Below are 20857 nucleotides of genomic sequence, written 5' to 3'. Positions count from 1 at the left end.
TTTTAGGATCACATGGTGTGTACTGGCTCCTCCCCCTATGACCCTCCTCCAAGCCTCAGTTAGGTACTGTGCCCGGACGAGCGTACACAATAAGGAAGGATCTTGAATCCCGGGTAAGACTCATACCAGCCACACCAATCACACCGTACAACTTGTGATTTGAACCCAGTTAACAGTATGATAACAATGAAGTAGCCTCTAAAAAAGATGGCTCACAACAATAATAACCCGATTTTTTTGTAACAATAACTATGTACAAGTAATGCAGACAATCCGCACTTGGGATGGGCGCCCAGCATCCACTACGGACTATGAGAAATAGATTTATCGGTAAGTAAAATCTTATTTTCTCTAACGTCCTAGTGGATGCTGGGGACTCCGTCAGGACCATGGGGATTATACCAAAGCTCCCAAACGGGCGGGAGAGTGCGGATGACTCTGCAGCACCGAATGAGAGAACTCCAGGTCCTCCTCAGCCAGGGTATCAAATTTGTAGAATTTAGCAAACGTGTTTGCCCCTGACCAAGTAGCTGCTCGGCAAAGTTGTAAAGCCGAGACCCCTCGGGCAGCCGCCCAAGATGAGCCCACCTTCCTTGTGGAATGGGCATTTACAGATTTTGGCTGTGGCAGGCCTGCCACAGAATGTGCAAGCTGAATTGTACTACAAATCCAACGAGCAATAGTCTGCTTAGAAGCAGGAGCACCCAGCTTTTTGGGTGCCTACAATATAAACAGCAAGTCAGACTTTCTGACTCCAGCCGTCCTGGAATTATATATATATATATATATATATATATATTTTCAGGGCCCTGACAACGTCTAGCAACTTGGAGTCCTCCAAGTCCCTAGTAGCCGCAGGCACCACAATAGGTTGTTTCAGGTGAAACGCTGACACCACCTTAGGAAGAAACTGGGGACGAGTCCGCAGTTCTGCCCTGTCCGAATGGAAAATCAAATATGGGCTTTTGTAAGACAAAGCCGCCAATTTTGACAATCGCCTGGCCGAGGCCAGGGCCAACAGCATGGTCACTTTCCATGTGAGATATTTCAAATCCACAGATTTGAGTGGTTCAAACCAATATGATTTGAGGAATCCCAACACTACGTTGAGATCCCACGGTGCCACTGGAGGCACACAAGGGCTGTATATGCAATACTCCCTTGACAAACGTCTGGACTTCAGGAACTGAAGCCAATTTTTTCTGGAAGAAAATCTATAGGGCCGAAACTTGAACCTTAATGGACCCCAATTTGAGGCTCATAGACACTCCTGTTTGCAGGAAGTGCAGAAATCGACCTAGTTGAAATTTTTTCGTGGGGCCTTCCTGGCCTCACCCACGCAACATATTTTTACCACATGTGGTGATAACGTTGTGCGGTCACCTCCTTCCTGGCTTTGACCAGGGTAGGTATGACCTCTTCCGGAATGCCTTTTCCCTTAGGATCCGGCGTTCAAACCGCCATGCCGTCAAACGCAGTCGCGGTAAGTCTTGGAACAGACAAGGTCCCTGCTGGAGCAGGTCCTTTCTTAAAGGCCGATGCCACGGTTGCTCTTGGAACAGACATGGTACTTGCTGAAAGCAAATCCCTTCTTAGCTCCCGAGGCCATTAGTCCTCTGTGAGCATCTCTTGAAGTTCCGGTTACCAAGTCCCTCTTGGCCAATCCGGAGCCACGAGTATAGTTCTTACTCCTCTATGTCTTATAATTCTCAATACCTTGGTTATGAGAAGCAGAGGAGGGAACACATACACCGACTGTTACACCCATGGTGTTACCAGGACGTCCACAGCTATCGCCTGAAGGTCTCGTGACCTGGCGCAATACCTGTCCCATTTTTTTGTTCGGGCGGGACGCCATCATGTCCACCTTTGGTCTTTCCCAACGGTTCACAATCATGCGGAAAACTTCCCGATGAAGTTCCCACTCTCCCGGGTGGAGGTCGTGCCTGCTGAGGAAGTCTGCTTCCCAGTCGTCCACTCCCGGAATGAACACTGCTGACAGTGCTATCACATGATTTTCCGCCTAGCGAAAAATCCTTGCAGTTTTGCCACTGCCCTCCTGCTTCTTGTGCCGCCCTTTCTGTTTACGTGGGCGACTGCCGTGATGTTATCCCACTGGATCAATACCGGCTGACCTTGAAGCAGAGGTCTTGCTAAGCTTAGAGCATTATAAATTTGCTCTTAGCTCCAGTATATTTATGTGGAGAGAATTCTCCAGACTTGATCACACTCCTTGTGTGACTGCTCCCCAGCCTCTCAGGCTGGCCTCCGTGGTCACGAGCATCCAATCCTGAATGCCGAATCTGCGGCCCTCTAGAAGATGAGCACTCTGTAATCACCACAGGAGAGACACCCTTGTCCTTGGATATAGGGTTATCCGCTGATGCATCTGAAGATGCGATCCGGACCATTTGTCCAGCAGATCCCACTGAAGAGTTCTTGCGTGAAATCTGCCGAATGGAAGCGCTTCGTAATAAGCCACCATTTTTACCAGGACTCTTGTGCAATGATGCACTGACACTTTTCCTGGTTTTAGGAGGATCCCGATTAGCTCGGATAACTCCCTGGCTTTCTCCTCTGGGAGAAACACCTTTTCCTGGACTGTGTCCAGAATCATCCCTAGGACCAGCAGACGTGTCGTCGGAACAACTGCGGTTTTGGAATATTTAGAATCCACCCGTGCTGTCGTAGAACTACTTGAGATAGTGCTACTCCGACCTCCAACTGTTCTCTGGACCTTGTTCTTATCAGGAGGTCGTCCATTTTCTTTGAAGACGAATCCTCCTTTCGGTCATTACCTTGGTAAGGACCCGGGGTGCCTTGGACAATCCAACGGCATCGTCTTGAAACTGATAGTGACAGTTCTGTACCACGAACCTGAGGTACCCTTGGTGAGAAAAGGCAAATTTTGGGACATGGAGGTAAGCCTCCCTGATGTCCCGGGACACCATATAGTCCCCTTGTTCTTTGCTATCACTGCTCTGAGTGACTCCATCTGGATTTGAACCCTTGTAAGTGTTCACATTTTTCAGATTTAGAATAGGTCTCACCTAGCCTTCAGTACCACCATATAGTGTGGAGTAATACCCCTTTCCTTGTTGTCGGAGGGGTAATTTTATTATCACCTGCTGGGAATACAGCTTGTGAATTGTTTTCAATACTGCCTCCCTGTCGGAGGGAGACATTGGTACAGCAGACTACAGGAACCTGCGAGGGGGGAAACCTCTCGACATTCCAATCTGTACCCCTTGGATACTACTTGTAGGATCCAGGGGTCCTGTACGGTCCCAGCGTCATGCTGAGAACTTGGTAGAAGCGGTGGAAGGCTTCTGTTCCTGGGAATGGGCTGCCTGCTGCAGTCTTCTTCCCTTTCCTCTATCCCTGGGCAGATATGACTCTTATAGGGACGAAAGGACTGAGGCTGAAAAGCCGGTGTCTTTTTCTGCAGAGATGTGACTTAGGGTAAAAAACGGTGGATTTTCCAGCAGTTGCCCTGGCCACCAGGTCCCATGGACCGACCCCAAATAACTCCTCCCCTTTATACGGCAATACATCTTTGTGCCGTTTGGAATCTGCATCACCTGACCACTGTCGTGTCCATAAACATCTTCTTGCAGATATGGACATCGCATTTACTCTTGATGCCAGAGTGCAAAATATCCCTCTGCGCATCTCGCATATATAGAAATGCATCCTTTAAATGCTCTATAGTCAATAAAATACTGTCCCTGTCAAAGGTATCAATATTTTTAGTCAGGGAATCCGACCAAGCCACCTCAGCTCTGCACATCCAGGCTAAGGCGATCGCTGGTCGCAGTATAACACCAGCATGTGTGTGTATACTTTTTAGGATATTTTTCAGCCTCCTATCAGCTGGCTCTTTAAGTACGGCCCTATCCGTAGATGGTACCGCTACTTGTTCTGATAAGCGTGTGAGCGCCTTATCCACCCTGAGGGGTGTTTCCCACCGCGCCTTAACTTCTGGCGGGAAAGGGTATACCGCCAATAATTTTCTATCGGGGGAAACCCACGCATCATCACACACTTCATTTAATTTATCTGATTCAGGAAAAACTACAGGTAGTTTTTTTACCTCACACATAATACCCTTTTTTGTGGTACTTGGAGTATCAGAAATATGTAACACCTCCTTCATTGCCCTTAACGTGTGGCCCTAAAAGAAAATACGTTTGTTTCTTCACCGTCGACACTGAAATCAGTGTCCGTGTCTGGGTCTGTGTCGACCGACTGAGGTAAATGGGCATTTTACAGCCCCTGACGGTGTTTGAGACGCCTGGACAGATACTAATTTGTTCGCCGGCCCTCTCATGTCGTCAACCGGCTTGCAGCGTGTTGACATTGTCACGTAATTTCCATAAATAAGCCATCCATTCCGGTGTCGACTCCCTAGAGAGTGACATCACCATTACAGGCAATTTGCTCCGCCTCCTCACCAATATTTTCCTCATACATGTCGACACACACGTACCGACATACAGCACACACATAGGGAATGCTCTGATAGAGGACAGGACCCACTAGCCCTTTGGGGAGACAGAGGGAGAGTTTGCCAGCACACACCAAAACGCTATAATTATCCAGGGACAACCTTTATATAAGTGTTCCTCCCTTATAGCATTTTAATATATATACATATCGCCAAATCAGTGCCCCCCCTCTCTGTTTTAACCCTGTTTCTGTAGTGCAGTGCAGGGGAGAGCATGGGAGCCTTCCCACCAGCCTTTCTGTAAGGGAAAATGGCGCTGTGTGCTGAGGAGAATAGGCCCCGCCCCCTTTTCGGCGGGCTTCTTCTCCGGAGTTTTAGATATCTGGCAGGGGTTAAATACATCCATATAGCCTCAAGGGCTATATGTGATGTATTTTTCGCCATACAGGTATTATACATTGCTGCCCAGGGCGCCCCCCTCCAGCGCCCTGCACCCTCCGTGACCGCTGTGTGAAGTGTGCTGACAACAATGGCGCACAGCTGCAGTGCTGTGCGCTACCTGATGAAGACTGAGAGTCTTCTGCCGCCTGGTTCCGGACCTCTTCATCTTCAGCGTCTGCAAGGGGGGTCGGCGGCGCGACTCCGGGACGAACCCCAGGGCGAGCCCTGTGTTCCGACTCCCTCTGGAGCTATGTCCAGTAGCCTAAGAATCCAATCCATCCTGCACGCAGGTGAGTTGAAAATCTCTCCCCTAAGTCCCTCGATGCAGTGAGCCTGTTGCCAGCAGGACTCACTGAAAATAAAGAACCTAAAAACTTTTTCTAAGTAACTCTTTAAGAGAGCCACCTAGATTGCACCCTTCTCGGCCGGGCACAAAAACCTAACTGAGGCTTGGAGGAGGGTCATAGGGGGAGGAGCCAGTACACACCATGTGATCCTAAAAGCTTGCTTTTGTGCCCTGTCTCCTGCGGAGCCGCTATTCCCCATGGTCCTGACGGAGTCCCCAGCATCCACTAGGACGTTAGAGAAATAGAGATTATTTAAACATAACTTCTTGCTGCATTTGGAAAATTAAACTGTAAAAATTAGATATAGTTGTGCCACCTAACATACATTGTAAACAACCTGTTAGCATGTATTCTGCTGTGTACTATGTAACACTGGGACTTTATGAAAATTGCAGATTTGTAATTAAACCAGAAGAGGAAGAAACATATTTTAGTAACTAGTCAGAAACTAGTATTAATCAGCAACAAAACATTGTAGACTCTCATAGAAATTGATCAGCCAATGTTTGTGTATGTATAATGTATTGGTAATATGACTCAGGCCTAATAAACAATTTGGTATTTAATGACGGTTAGGAGTATTGTGCATCTTTATACCATATTACTCTAGACTGGCACCCTACCTTTATACGTATGTGGGTCTGAGTGACCAAAGTCTGTGTATATATACACATATATTACATATTATTTATTAATTACCAGCTATTTATATAGTACACACATATAGGGGTTTCCAATTATTCGTGACAGTGCCGTGGCCACGAAAAACCGCTGTTTTCGCACTTTTTCATCATCCAATTGGGTCTAGGAGCGGATTATACTTTGCGTAAAATCCGGAATTGGGAATAAACTCAGTTTTATCGGAGCTAATTGGATAGCCCCCAGAGAACCAATCAGCTGCAGTAAATTAACGTAGCTAACTGGATACCCCCCATAGTCTGCAGCGCTTTACAGAGAATATTTGGCCATTCACATCAGTCCATCCTAGTAAAGCTAAGAATCTGTATTCTCTACCACACGAACACACAATAGGAATCATTTTTTGTCAGTAGTCAATTAACATAAAAGTATTTTTTGGAGTGTGGTAGGAAGAAACCCACACAAGCATGGGGAGAACACACAAGCTGCACACAGTTAAGACTGTGGTGGGAATTGTACCCAAGACCAGAGTGCTGTACATTATATATAGATAAATAGATAGATATTAGCTGGCATGGGAGCACACGCAAGTCAGTGGCACATGAGAGCACCATGCCTGCAGCAGCCCAGGTGCCAGCACAGGTAGCCCCGCCCCCAGGCACGCAGACTGTGTGCACTTCCGGGATGCTGGCAGGAGGTGAGGCACTTCCGGCAGTGAGCTCCGTGGCCGGATGACGTGGCTGAGCGGCCGCTGAGGAGGCGGCGGGTGTCGGTAGCAGGGGCAGCATCTACAGCGGGAGGAGGAGCAGGAGGACGGATCACCGAGGGAGCCCCCGAGACATATCCGACGTGTGCACCGAGCCGCCAGGACAAGATGTGGCCCCTCAGGCTGGTGCTGCTGTGTGTGTCCGCGCTGTGCGCCTGGGCGGATGAGCATGAGCACACGGTGAGAGCCCGGGGTATGGGCTGGAGGGGTGGGGAGGGATCGTCACTGCAGTCCGGGGCTCAGTTCCGTGTACAGGCCGCTGTGGTAGTGTCAGGGCAGTGTGAGGCCTTGGCTGTAGCAGTGACACAATGCCGGCTGTCTGCGGATCACTGGCAGTGGGAGCACCTAGCAGGCCTCACACTGCGGAGATATGCTGTCACTACTATAGGTGTGTATCCTCTGTGTGTGCGGAGAGTGGGATTTCCCTCTACTGGATTTGCTGCCACATCCACTGTCTGTGTGCTGAAGGTCTCATGCTATGAGCAGGTACATGTATGGGTTACACCTCCCCTTGCCCCTGTGCTGTCTGCAGTTAGTTTGGTTGCTGACAACAACCAGTGATACAATGGCCTTGCTTACCACTGTACATGCCCTATTCCTCTATCTGTTTCTAATGATACATTGTACATCCTGGGGTTAGTTGTAAAGTCCATTTGAGAATAAAACACTGACTTGCATTTTGATGGCAGAAGTCTTAATAAACTAAAATAAGTGTTGGCAAGAGAATCCATTCTACACACCCTCAATGCTATAAAAAACATAGGTTGGTATTCAATTAGGGCAGTTTTAGCTATTTTTTTAGGGCAAATGGTGATTTTGCTGTTTTTTCACCTAGGCGAATAAATTCAGCAGGAGCAAAAAAAATGTGGATCGGCAAATCCACGTGTTTTCGCATCTGCACAAGCAAAAACACGGGCTGTTTTAGACGATTTTGAGGCATTTTTTGCCAATGCCCTTTTGCTACAGAAAATAAATTTGAAAATGCTTTAAAAATAGGTGAAAATGGCAATTGAATACGCAGGGGGGTGTATTTGATATCTCTGAAATTGTATGAGCCAGTTGAATACCCCCAATGGTTGCAAAGTGAAATATTTTGATCATATTTGTCCTCGTATGAGATCATATCAATACTTTTTTTTTTTCCCCCCCCACAATAATGTGATCAAAAATTAGTAGAGTTGTAAGGTTACCCCTTCGTATTTGCACAGTATTTGTAATACACAGACCTACTGACTGTATTGAAGAAAACAGCACATATTGTGGGTATGGGTCATTAGGTCGACCACTATTGGTCGACATGCATTAGGTCGATATGGAAAAAGGTTGACATGAGTTTTTTTTTGTTTTTTTTTTAAACTTTTGGTGGTGTTTTCTTCATAAAGTGACGGGGAACCCCAATTAGTGCACGATGTCCCCAAATGCATGTCGACCTAATGACTGTATCCCCATATTGTGATGGGAACATATCTTGAGAACATGTTTGAAATGGTACAACCATTTGCATGTCATCCCGTCTAATGTGATGGGTGATATGCAAATATGGGCACACATAAAACATTTGACTCACCCAACTGTGGGGCATGCTCTCATACAAATTATTGTTTTATTCAAATCTAATTACTTGTATGAGTGAAAAGTCGTTTGTTGGGGAAAGGAAGTCAAATGGACAGATTCAGTGGGGAATGAGGTTTAGCAAGGTAAAAAACCTTGCTTACCTCGCTTCAAATTTTGGATTACTGCGGATATGCACGCTACCGAGACCCATGGTATCCAATAAAAAAAAAAAAAGTGGTTTCAGGGTTTCTACAGCTGAAAACCCTGGGGCGGATAAAAAATACCTGTCCGTTGGTCTCCAATCCATCTTCCTATTGGGGTAGGGGCTGGGCATCTGGGAGTCTACATACATACATACATACCTACATACACTCACAGACACTCCACGCACATACCCTGCTGCAGAGGATCCAGCTTCCGACGCTAGATACAGAAGACTCCGCTTCGGCGGGTGAGTAATAACTAAGCTAATTGGACACTTACAATCGCTTAATTATCCCTCAGGGGAGTGCCGCCGGGTGTTCCAGAGCAAGTTCTGGTGTTTTTTTTTTTTTCTTCCTAAAATGAACTATTTTAGGAAATACCAGGCTTGCTATGGAGGTTCAAGAATAAAGAGGCAGTGATTTCTCTATAAATCACTGTATTCTATTTTCTGTCCCATAATTGAATACCAAAACCCCTCCGGCTGCATGTTTTTTTGTTTGTTTGTTTTTACATTTCCAACTGGCAATTTGATTCCCCCCCATGACTTAAGTTTTGGGCATTTGAGAGCTACTGTTACAACTGGTTACTGGGATCTGTTTCCATAGTATAAAGCTGGGTACACACCTATGCAATTATTGGGCTGGCCGGCCTGATAATTGCATAGGTGTGTATGCAGGAACGTTATCATATAAATGGCTTCAGACACTCCTGCAAAGGTCAGATTAGCAGGTCGCATAGTAGCTGCTTAAAAAAATAGAGATTTCCTATCTCTCAACCTTATTGAAGAAAACGCTTATGCTGGGTACACACTAAAAGATGTGTACCCAATGTTGCATAATACATCGCTGTCCATACACGCTGCATGACGCAATGGACAATGGCGTAATGTATCTTTGCCCGCCACATTTAAAATGTGCCGTAGTCCCATTGGTTATGAAGCACATACAATAGGATGATCCGGGGGAGCGCGTGATCACAGGTACACTGAGCGATGTGGCAGATATATATCGTCCCAATCTGCGTCGGAAAATTAATCGCCTACTGTGTACCTGGCTTAAGGGGTGCACACTGATTAGATAGTCGCTTACAGCTTAAGTGTTTTTGATGGAGGCATCAACTGATAAGTTTGCAGAATTGTAGATATATATTTATCTCCAAATCTCATGTCATTTCACCATTTTATGGAAGGTTACTTTGTGATGAGTCCTCTTTTTTTCTTTTCTTCTTCTTTATAGTATTGTGTGGAATATATAATGGGGTACAACATTTATGTAACAATAGGGTGTCCTGAAAAATATTTCCAGCGAAAAGTTAAATGTCATTCCAGGGCATGTAGTATTTAGCCTGATCATACTTGTCATTTTAGTGTACGTTGTTGTAAAGTTTCAGCCCAGAGTCTTAATGACTGCGCTCTCCACTCCTTGTCCACCTGTACACACCTGAGTTACTGACAACTGCACTTCCTGCTTTACAGTAAAAGGATCTGCCACATGGACAAGTCAATTGTTAGTTTATGTTGTGTGCTATAACTACAAGCAATTATTCATGGATGTACTTAAAGCTGTTTATTTTATTTCTGCTAAAATAGTTTTTGCAAGATGCTGATACATTAGTCTTCCATTGTATTGCAAAATTATATTGCCAGTTTGGAATATCCATAACTTTGGTTCCACAATGCCATAAAGCAGATATCTACCTTAAGTGGACGCACTAGTAGTTCTCCCTTGTGGTGATGTGGCTATCCAGGTAATAGGACGATCCATCCTTTCCCAGTCTATCTAAGCTTGTTTTATTAATTGGGGTTTTATTTTGATTCCATCATCCTTGCTGTGATTTGGTATCCCTTTTAAGTACTGCATGATAAATGAGGCTTTGGATACTAGTATTTGACATGTAAAGTAAATTAGATTATTTGCTGCTTTAGCATTTTGTATTTAGGAAGTGAAATGTAAGGTTCAACTTTCTTTTCTATACTCTAGCAGATACATAATGGGCTTCTCTTTGGATCTCCACAACTTGAACCCTGGATTTGTTCTATCACCTATCATTTATACCCCTTTCAGATTGACAATAGCCGGGTCGCACCCGGGAATGTGTATACGGGTGCTTTCCAGGTGCGACCCGGCTTAAGACCCCTTCAGACTTGCGGCCTGACCCGGCATATTGCCGGGTAGGTGATTTCACCACTGACTCTACCGGAGGTGGTGGTTGGAGATAATTATCTCCAAGCACCGCCTCCTCCTATGCAGAGAACAGGTGCGGGGTCGCCTTGACCCACCATAGCCGTTCACACTGCGCACACCCTGGGTCGATTCCGGCTTCAACCCAGGTCAAGACCTGGGATGAAATGCTGGGACGCTCGACCTGGGATATTCTTTCAGGAACCTTTCACACTGAGCAAATTCCCAGGTTGATGCCCGTTCATGTGCAATAACCTGGGAAATATTTGTCGGTGTGAAAGGGGTATTAATCTGCTTGAATTGTGCTTGTTAGTCTTTTTTTAATGGAATTTGGTTTAGACTCTTTTCAAATCAGAGCTTGATAACTATATACGTCTTACCTGGTATACCCATATATTATTTCTGCCTTCCTGAGGAAATATCCTTTGTCTTGAGTGTCTGGATTTAAAACGCCAAACTACCTTAAGTTCTGGATGGTGTTTTGAATTCTGTATCATTTCTGTATCCATGTTGCTGATCAGTATAAGCATATTTGGAAATTATACCAAACATTGGGGTCAATTCTATTCGGCAACTAAAGAATAGCGCCGGGAATTAGCTCCCGACGCTATTCAATTCTGCTACTAGTTGCCCGCAATTGTCGGGAATTCTTCTCTCATCCCCAGGGGATGAGAGAATAAACCCGACAAAGGTGCTGCCTCGCGGCCGGCGCGAGGCTGATTCTGTCGGGAATCAGCCTCGCGCCGGGTAGTTAAGTCGGAGAATGCCCGTTCTCCCGACAAAACTACCTGTTAAGTCGGCGAGAACGGGACATCGCCGACTTAACTTTAGCTGAATTGAATAGCGTCGGGAGCTAATTCCCGGCGCTATTCTGTAGTTGCCGAATAGAATTGACCCCATATCTAGTATAATGCATGTAATAGACACCAGAGGGTACAATGCATAAATTGTGTGATTTTTCTGACTGTAGGAATTGACTGTCGGTAATTGGGGCGCCTTCATACACTACACATTGGGGTCGATTCAATTCGGCAACTTATGAATAGCGCCGGGAATTAGCTACCGACGCTATTCAATTCAGCTGCTAGTTACCCGCAATTGTCGGGAATTCTTCTCTCATCCCCGGGGGATGAGAGAAGAAACCCGACAAAAGTGCTGCCTTGCGGCCGGGGAGTTAAGTCGGAGAATGCCCGTTCTCCCGACAATTCAACCTGTTTAGTCGGCGAGAACGGGCCATCGCTGACTTAACTGGAGCTGAATTGAATAGCGTCGGGACCTAATTCCCGGCGCTATTCAACTGTCGGAGAATAGAATTGACCCCAATGTATAGAGGCATTATCTATTAACCTGAAATTGGCTGTACAATGGTCTGTTAGATCAGACAGGTTTGAAAACCAATCGATTCAGTCTATTTTCAGGCTTTGAAGATCATCGTTCAGTGCCATACACTGGTAATTATTGAAAATGGTCATTTGATCAACTGGTTTGCATGATTATTGTGTAGTGTACAGATGTGTCCTCATACATCATTGCTGCAGTCGCGCCAACCCCTCTCAGCGTGTTGGGCATCTTTTTTTTGCAGAAAATGCACCAGGGACTGCTTTTTAATTTGATATGCAACACATGTATATCTGCGTGTGACTGAGTCTCTATCTGTATACGAAGAGCTACAACGTAGCAGCCTTAGCTTTTTTTCCTGTACAAATTCTGTTGTGCTCCATATATAGATTGTCACACGCAATATACAAATGTTGTCCAATTCTAGTAAGTCCTAGAAAATGTTTTTTTTTTTTTTTTTCAAATATTTAGTTTCAGGTGGCAAGATGAAATCCAAGATGGGATTGCAGAAGGGCATTCAGTGACGTGAACCAATACAGATGGTGACAAATCTGTAGTGTTCCCCTCCCCCCCCCCCCCCCCCCCCCCCCCAGTATTTTAGGTGAGCAGGGCACTAGTACTGCGGGGACACTTTGTGCATGCAACCACGTAAAGGGGATGTGGCCAACCTGGGAGGGGGCGTGGCCCTGCTGGCATCACTATTGGGGCAGGCCACACCCTTCGACCTACAGAGGTGCTAGTTTTTTTTTCTCAAGCTCTCCCTTGAATGTGATTAGATGCTGCATCTATTCACACTGTGGCATCGAGCACTGGGCAGGCTGTTTTAGCAGGGCGCCACAAAGGGGGGCAGGGTGCAAGGCTATGTCTTGAAGACCGTGGGTGAATTCTAATGTTCACGCGCCCCCTATCCCCCATCTAAAGTGACAGGAGATAAGGGGGGGTCGATATTCAAATTGCCCCGATTATAGCGCTTATCGTGCCCAGTACAGTCTGGTTTAGGCACGTCGAGCACCTACACCCGACTAAACTAATGGGCACTATTGTGAAAAGACCCGTTTGGGTGCCCAAACGTTTCTCTATACGCACATTTCAGCTTGCTACCCCTGGGGGTAGCGAGCTGAAATGAACTTGTCGCGCCCGTTGGCAGTAATATTAGAATACTTGCGGCGGGCCTGATCGCGGCCGGGAGCATTTGAATCCGCCCCTCTTGTTTATATGAGAAGAGAGTGGCCAACAGTGTCAAAAGCAGCAGAGAGATCTAAAAGAATAAGTAGTGAGGAATGGTCATTAGACTTGGCAATGACCAGATCATTCACTATCTTATTCAGTGTCTATGGAGTGTAGCAAACGAATGCTTGACTGAAGTTGGTCCAATAAATTGTGTGAGGTCGGTGAGTGTAGGCAAGTGTCTCAAGTACTGTAGCTTTGAGGGGCATGGGAGCTGAGAAATGGTCTGGTAGCTTGAAAGAGAGTTAAGGTCAGAATTTTTTTTTTTTCCAGAATGAGAGTAATCACTGCATGCTTGAACAGTGTTTGAAAGATCAGTAGATCGAGATTACAGTTTTTAGTAAAGGTTGGGATGAACACAAAAGACTGATTTGTGAGGTTATAGGATCAAGAGGAGAGGTAGTAGAGGAGGATGAGAAGAATTTAGATACTTCATCTTCATTTGTGGGATCAAATGAAGAGAAGGTGCCAGAGGGTTCAGGTAGGTAATTGAGCAGGTCACTGGATTTGCAAGGGCATATTTTTTCATTTCGGATCTTCTCAATCTTGTCCTTGAAATAGAAAGCAAGATCCTGTACTTTGATAGTGGGTTGGGTGAGGCATAAGAAGTCATTTAAATGTAATAAAGTTGCTTTGGGTTAGGGGATTGAGCAGAGATGGGAGATTGGAAATATGTTTGGCAGTGTCCAGAGCATTACAATAAGTGTGATCTTATATGTGACGAAGTCACTTGGTGCGAATTTGGAGAAAACATAAGATACAGACCATGAAGGTAAAATACATTCTTTGATTCTAACTTCACATTGTACAAAAAGTTAAGTATTGCCTCAATTACCGATATTTGATGTTCCTCTAACATTTGCAACCTTTTGATCTTTATTTTTAAATGCTCTATCAATTTATCTTATTTCATGTAAAATAAGAGGCCTTACGACCTCTACACATTTGTACTGTTTAAAACAGGCATTCCCAAAGTTTTCAGGTCACTACTCCCTTGAATCCATAAATTACATCCAGTGCACCACACCCACTAAATCCATTTCATGAATGCAATAATATTGATGATATTGATAATGGTATTTTGTTTAATTCATAATAAAAAGCAATCCACGTTTTAAAAATAAAAACCAAACAAGCAGTTCTGTATGCTATCATTTTATCAATAGCACTTAAGGTGCATACACACTGAGCTATTTCCCCTGCTGCCCAGCGATGTCAGCAGGGGGTGAACGGCTTTCCATAGCAGGACGCTATGGAAAGCCGTTCCCGCTGCCGTTCATGAAGCGTGAGCGCGCATCAGCTTTCATCGCCGGGGCATACACACTGGGCGGCTTGGAGCTGAAAGCAGCTCAACACACCAAAAGTGAGCTGCTTTCAGCTCAAAATCACCCAGTGTGTATGGGCCTTTGGCCTATGTAAACACCTAGAAGATATATCTGCCGAACGGCTGATTGTAATAAGCATATACACTTACTGATCTGCCGCTTGTTATGTTGGTACAGACATCACACCTGGATGGGCACTTTCAAGTGCCTGCCCGCTGTGAAGTGTCGGCGGTCCCTGCAGCCAGTGCACAAGCATTTGGCAGGTTGCCTGCACACATAGCCAGACAAACCTATATACAGTATCTGGAAGATAGATTGGCATCGGCTGTGCTGCAGGGCTGATGCAATGTATCTGTAAACGATGTCATTCAGACATATTGGGTTTACACACCCACCTATTCACTACCGATATATTGTTTGATATAAAATTACGATATGTATTGAGGGGCTATTGTGAGATTCCAGTGTTAATTCCGTGCTGGTCATTTCTCTAAATATCATCTAATCACTGAACAAAGGAAATAGGGGCAGATGTATTAACCTAGAGAAGGCATAAAGGAAGTGATAAACCAGTGATAAATGCAAGGTGATAAACACACCAGACAATCAGCTCCCATATGTAAATTAACAGTTAGGAGCTGATTGGCTGGTGCATTATCACCTTGCACTTAACACTGCTTGATCACTGGTTTATCACTTCCTTATGCCTTCTACAGGTTAATACATCTACCCCAAAGTTTGTTATTGGCGTCATGTTTCCTAATAGGCCCTACACATAAGGCGGTTTCACTGAACGATATGAACGTTCTCATTCATATTGTTCAGTGTGAAAGCATGAACGATGCGCAGCCCCACGCTTGTTCATCGGTGGTGCCGGGTCTCTTATGCATGCAGACCAATATGGACAATCTCGTCCATATTAGCATGCATTGCTATGAGTCGGGTGATGGGGTAAGGGAAGAAACTTAGCTCTCCCCCCACCCCCATTATATTTATTTATTCCTCTAGAATTTCAATATTTTAATTTAATTTTCCAAGCAATTCAAAACACACGAGTCACTACAGTATCCTTGTAACCTACCTACATGGGATTGGATTACAGAACATACATACTTCATGCAGATAACAGTAGGCGTTGCGTCTGTACTAGAGATGAGCGGGTTCGGTTCCTCGGAATCCGAACCCGCCCGAACTTCATGTTTTTTTTCACGGGTCCGAGCGACTCGGATCTTCCCGCCTTGCTCGGTTAACCCGAGCGCGCCCGAACGTCATCATGACGCTGTCGGATTCTCGCGAGACTCGGATTCTATATAAGGAGCCGCGCGTCGCCGCCATTTTCACACGTGCATTGAGATTGATAGGGAGAGGACGTGGCTGGCGTCCTCTCCATTTAGATTAGGGTTGAGAGAGAGAGATTGACCTGAGGCTGTGATACTGTAGAAGAGAGTGCAGAGTTTAGTGACTGGTGACCACCAGACAGTGCAGTTGTTTGTTTTATTTAATATATCCGTTCTCTGCCTGAAAAAAACGATACACACAGTGACTCAGTCACATACCATATCTGTGTGCACTGCTCAGCCCAGTGTGCTGCATCAATGTATATATATATCTGACTGTGCTCAGCTCACACAGCTTATAATTGTGGGGGAGACTGGGGAGCACTGCAGTGCCAGTTATAGGTTATAGCAGGAGCCAGGAGTACATAATATTATATTAAAATTAAACAGTGCACACTTTTGCTGCAGGAGTGCCACTGCCAGTGTGACTAGTGACCAGTGACCTGACCACCAGTATATATAATATTAGTAGTATACTATCTCTTTATCAACCAGTCTATATTAGCAGCAGACACAGTACAGTGCGGTAGTTCACGGCTGTGGCTACCTCTGTGTCGGCACTCGGCAGCCCGTCCATAATTGTATATACCACCTAACCGTGGTTTTTTTTTCTTTCTTTATACATACATACTAGTTACGAGTATACTATCTCTTTATCAACCAGTCTATATTAGCAGCAGACACAGTACAGTGCGGTAGTTCACGGCTGTGGCTACCTCTGTGTCGGCACTCGGCAGCCCGTCCATAATTGTATATACCACCTAACCGTGGTTTTTTTTTCTTTCTTTATACATACATACTAGTTACGAGTATACTATCTCTTTATCAACCAGTCTATATTAGCAGCAGACACAGTACAGTGCGGTAGTTCACGGCTGTGGCTACCTCTGTGTCGGCACTCGGCAGCCCGTCCATAATTGTATATACCACCTAACCGTGGTTACGATTACGGACATGTCGTCTACTGTCACTGCATATGATTCTATCCCCATTGAAAGAATGGTGGAGGATTATATGAGTGACCGCATCCAAGTAGGCACAGTCCGTACTTATACTGGCAGGAAAAAGAGGCAATTTGGAGGCCCTTGCACAAACTGGCTTTATTCTACCTAAGTTGCCCTCCCACAAGTGTGTACTCCGAAAGAGTGTTTAGTGCCGCCGCTCACCTTGTCAGCAATCGGCGTACGAGGTTACATCCAGAAAATGTGGAGAAGATGATGTTCATTAAAATGAATTATAATCAATTCCTCCGTGGAGACATTGACCAGCAGCAATTGCCTCCACAAAGTACACAGGGAGCTGAGATGGTGGATTCCAGTGGGGACGAATTGATAATCTGTGAGGAGGGGGATGTACACGGTGATATATCGGAGGATGATGATGAGGTGGACATCTTGCCTCTGTAGAGCCAGTTTGTGCAAGGAGAGATTAATTGCTTCTTTTTTGGTGGGGGTCCAAACCAACCCGTCATATCAGTCACAGTCGTGTGGCAGACCCTGTCACTGAAATGATGGGTTGGTTAAAGTGTGCATGTCCTGTTTATACAACATAAGGGTGGGTGGGAGGGCCCAAGGACAATTCCATCTTGCACCTCTTTTTTCTTTTCTTTTTCTTTGCGTCATGTGCTGTTTGGGGAGGGTTTTTTGGAAGGGACATCCTGCGTGACACTGCAGTGCCACTCCTAGATGGGCCCGGTGTTTGTGTCGGCCACTAGGGTCGCTTATCTTACTCACACAGCTACCTCATTGCGCCTCTTTTTTTCTTTGCGTCATGTGCTGTTTGGGGAGGGTTTTTTGGAAGGGACATCCTGCGTGACACTGCAGTGACACTCCTAGATGGGCCCGGTGTTTGTGTCGGCCACTAGGGTCGCTTATCTTACTCACACAGCTGCCTCATTGCGCCTCTTTTTTTTCTTTGCGTCATGTGCTGTTTGGGGAGGGTTTTTTGGAAGGGACATCCTGCGTGACACTGCAGTGCCACTCCTAGATGGGCCCGGTGTTTGTGTCGGCCACTAGGGTCGCTTATCTTACTCACACAGCGACCTCGGTGCAAATTTTAGGACTAAAAATAATATTGTGAGGTATTCAGAATAGACTGAAAATGAGTGGAAATTATGGTTTTTGAGGTTAATAATACTTTGGGATCAAAATGACCGCCAAATTCTATGATTTAAGCTGTTTTTTAGGTTTTTTGGAAAAAAACACCCGAATCCAAAACACACCCGAATCCAACAAAAAAAATTCGGTGAGGTTTTGCCAAAACGCGGTCGAACCCAAAACACGGCCGCGGAACCGAACCCAAAACCAAAACACAAAACCCGAAAAATTTCCGGCGCTCATCTCTAGTCTGTACCTGTATGCAAGGCACCATTACTAGACATTGTGCCATACTGCCTGTGACCCAGCATACTTATCAGTTGTATGCCGGTTAAATCTTAATTACTACAGCGGCAATTTACATTGTGAAGTATCTTCATTTTTTATTGACATTAGTGACTGTTAATTAGTGACTTATTAAGGCTATTTATTGTGGATTCTTTTCTTTTATTAAATTTTATGTATATGCATATTTTATGTTTATTTTAAATGTGTTAATTTTTAACACCAGTGTCGGTGGTGCTCTTAGCAGTGCTCCCTTGGCTTTTGTACTTGATAGTTGTAGAATTGTGGCCAGTCTGTTTCAGTGTTGCTCAAATTTGTGGGAATTTTATTGTTTTGTTTCTGTTCAGCTGTATATGTAACTGGCCTTTGAATGATCAATGAAACTTCTGAAAGTGGGGGAAGTGTTCAGTGCCAGAGATGAAACCAAATTGGCGGTGAACTGGAATAAATAACACGATTGATTATAAGCTGCAGTACCCGACTCCGATATCCCTCTCTGGTACTGAATGCTTCCCTTAAGAGCCCTACACACTGGTCGATACCAGTGAAAGATATGAACGATCTTGTTCATTAATGAACGAGATACCGTTCATATCTTTCAGTGTGTAGGCACCAGCGATAAACGATGCGCGGCCTCGTGCTCATCCATCACTGGTGCCGGCTCGTTTAAACATGCAGGCCAACATATTAGCATGCATTGCTATGGAGCCAGGTGACGGGGGTCACCACTTCCTCGCCGCCGGGTCGCCCGTCTGCCCTATCGGTGGTCGGGCTGCTCGGTGGCAGGTCGCAGAGTCATGCAGGGCCCTTAACTCTTAAACTTCTGGCCACCAATAACTACAGAGAGCAGCCATTTGCATTTAATGCATGGAGAGTAGAGGGCATATAATGTTATATATTTTTAGGTAACAATGGGGTCAATTCAATTCACCGACGTTGAATAGCGCTGGGAATTAGCTCCCGGCGCTATTCAATTCAGCTCAAGTTAAGTCGGCGAATGCCCGTTCTCCCGGACTTAACAGGTTGATTTGTCGGGAGAACGGGCATTCTCCGACTTAACTCCCCACCGCGATGCTGATTCCCGACATAATCAGCCTCGCGGCAGCACTTTTGTCGGATTTCCTCTCTCATCTCCCAGGGGTGAGAGAATTCCCGACAGTTGAGTGTCACTTTGCGCTGTATTGAATAGCGCCGGGAGCTTATTCCTGGTGCTATTCAATTGTCTGTGAATTGAATCGACACAAGCAAATCATTAGACGTGACCAATGTAGTAATTTTTAAATTTAAACAGGTGATACTAAACTATAAAAGGAAATATATTTAATGTGACATGACCAAGGTTTTGTCCTCTGATATGAGCAGTAAATCACAGTGACTATATTTTAGCTGTGAAAAATGTTGGCATTGCAGTCAGTGTGGCCTCTTTACATTAAGGAGTGTCGTTTTTACTTTTTCAGGAATTGGCTCCTAATAACACCATTAGACAATTACTATTCCAATGATTTAAGTGGACAGAAATGTTTAAACTAAAGGCACCTAATTTTAATTCTGTGTGACAAAAAAGTGTCTATGAAACAACTTGCAAATAATGAATTTGCTTTTGGAAATGAAGTATCCTGTCTCTATACTAAATAGATGACTTGACCAAATATGATGAGTAGGTCCTCTGTAGCCAGCTACTCCACTTGTTTATATAATTCTTCTCAGTCCTGGGTCGGGATGTAAAGAAGTCCGAGTTCGGAGGCCGGCTCAAACGTGGATGTTATTTTTAACGAGGCAATCGTGTACAAGGCTAAATAATGCCTTATACACGATTGCCCCTTTACGAAACCAGCCGCCGAACTCAGACTTCATTACATCCTGCCCCTGGTGTTTTTTTAAGTAGTTCATATAAGAACCCTAAACTCTTTCCCATGGCGTGCAAGAATACATCACTGTAATGTACAGTCTAGACTTCCCTGCTCATTTTGGATACCTTTCTAGAGTAGTTTTGGGGAGCACTATATATATATATATATATATATATATATATATATATATATATATATATATATATATATATATATATATATATATATATATTTATTTCTCTGACGTCCTAAGTGGATGCTGGGGACTCCGTCATGACCATGAGGATTAGCGGCTCCGCAGGAGACAGGGCACAAAATTAAAAGTTTGACCACTAGGTGGTGTGCACTGGCTCCTACCCCCTATGACCCTCCTCCAAGCCTCAGTTAGATTTTTGTGCCCGGCCGAGAAGGGTGCAATCTAGGTGGCTCTCCTAAAGAGCTGCTTAGAATAAAAGTTTGTTAGGTTTTTTATTTTCAGTGAGTCCTGCTGGCAACAGGCTCACTGCAACGCGGGACTAAGGGGAGAAGAAGCGAACTCACCTGCGTGCAGGATGGATTGGCTTCTTAGGCTACTGGACACTAGCTCCAGAGGGACGATCACAGGTACAGCCTGGATGGGTCACCGGAGCCGCGCCGCCGGCCCCCTTACAGATGCTGAAGAGAGAAGAGGTCCAGAAATCGGCGGCTGAAGACTTCCCAGTCTTCTTAAGGTAGCGCACAGCACTGCAGCTGTGCGCCATTGCTCTCAGCACACTTCACACCGCGATCACTGAGGGTGCAGGGCGCTGGGGGGGGGGGGCGCCCTGGGCAGCAATGTAATT

At 45.2% G+C, this 20857-nt stretch overlaps 1 protein-coding gene across 1 annotated transcript in view; it reads left to right on the top strand.

The window, feature by feature from the left end:
• The first annotated feature begins 6508 nt into the window (after positions 1–6508).
• The window catches only part of TM9SF3 (transmembrane 9 superfamily member 3), a 122929-nt gene continuing 108580 nt past the window's right edge, over positions 6509–20857 (top strand). Inside the window, exon 1 of the mRNA XM_063961510.1 lies at positions 6509–6820. Coding sequence (XP_063817580.1) covers positions 6749–6820 — 72 coding nt within the window. The 5' untranslated portion in view covers positions 6509–6748. The remainder of the gene's footprint in view (positions 6821–20857) is intronic.

The sequence above is a fragment of the Pseudophryne corroboree genome, chromosome 3 (genome assembly GCF_028390025.1).
Source record: "Pseudophryne corroboree isolate aPseCor3 chromosome 3, aPseCor3.hap2, whole genome shotgun sequence".
Taxonomy (NCBI): Eukaryota; Metazoa; Chordata; class Amphibia; order Anura; family Myobatrachidae; genus Pseudophryne; species Pseudophryne corroboree.
Note: the sequence above shows the minus strand (reverse complement) of the source record. Positions and strands in the feature narration are given on the sequence as shown.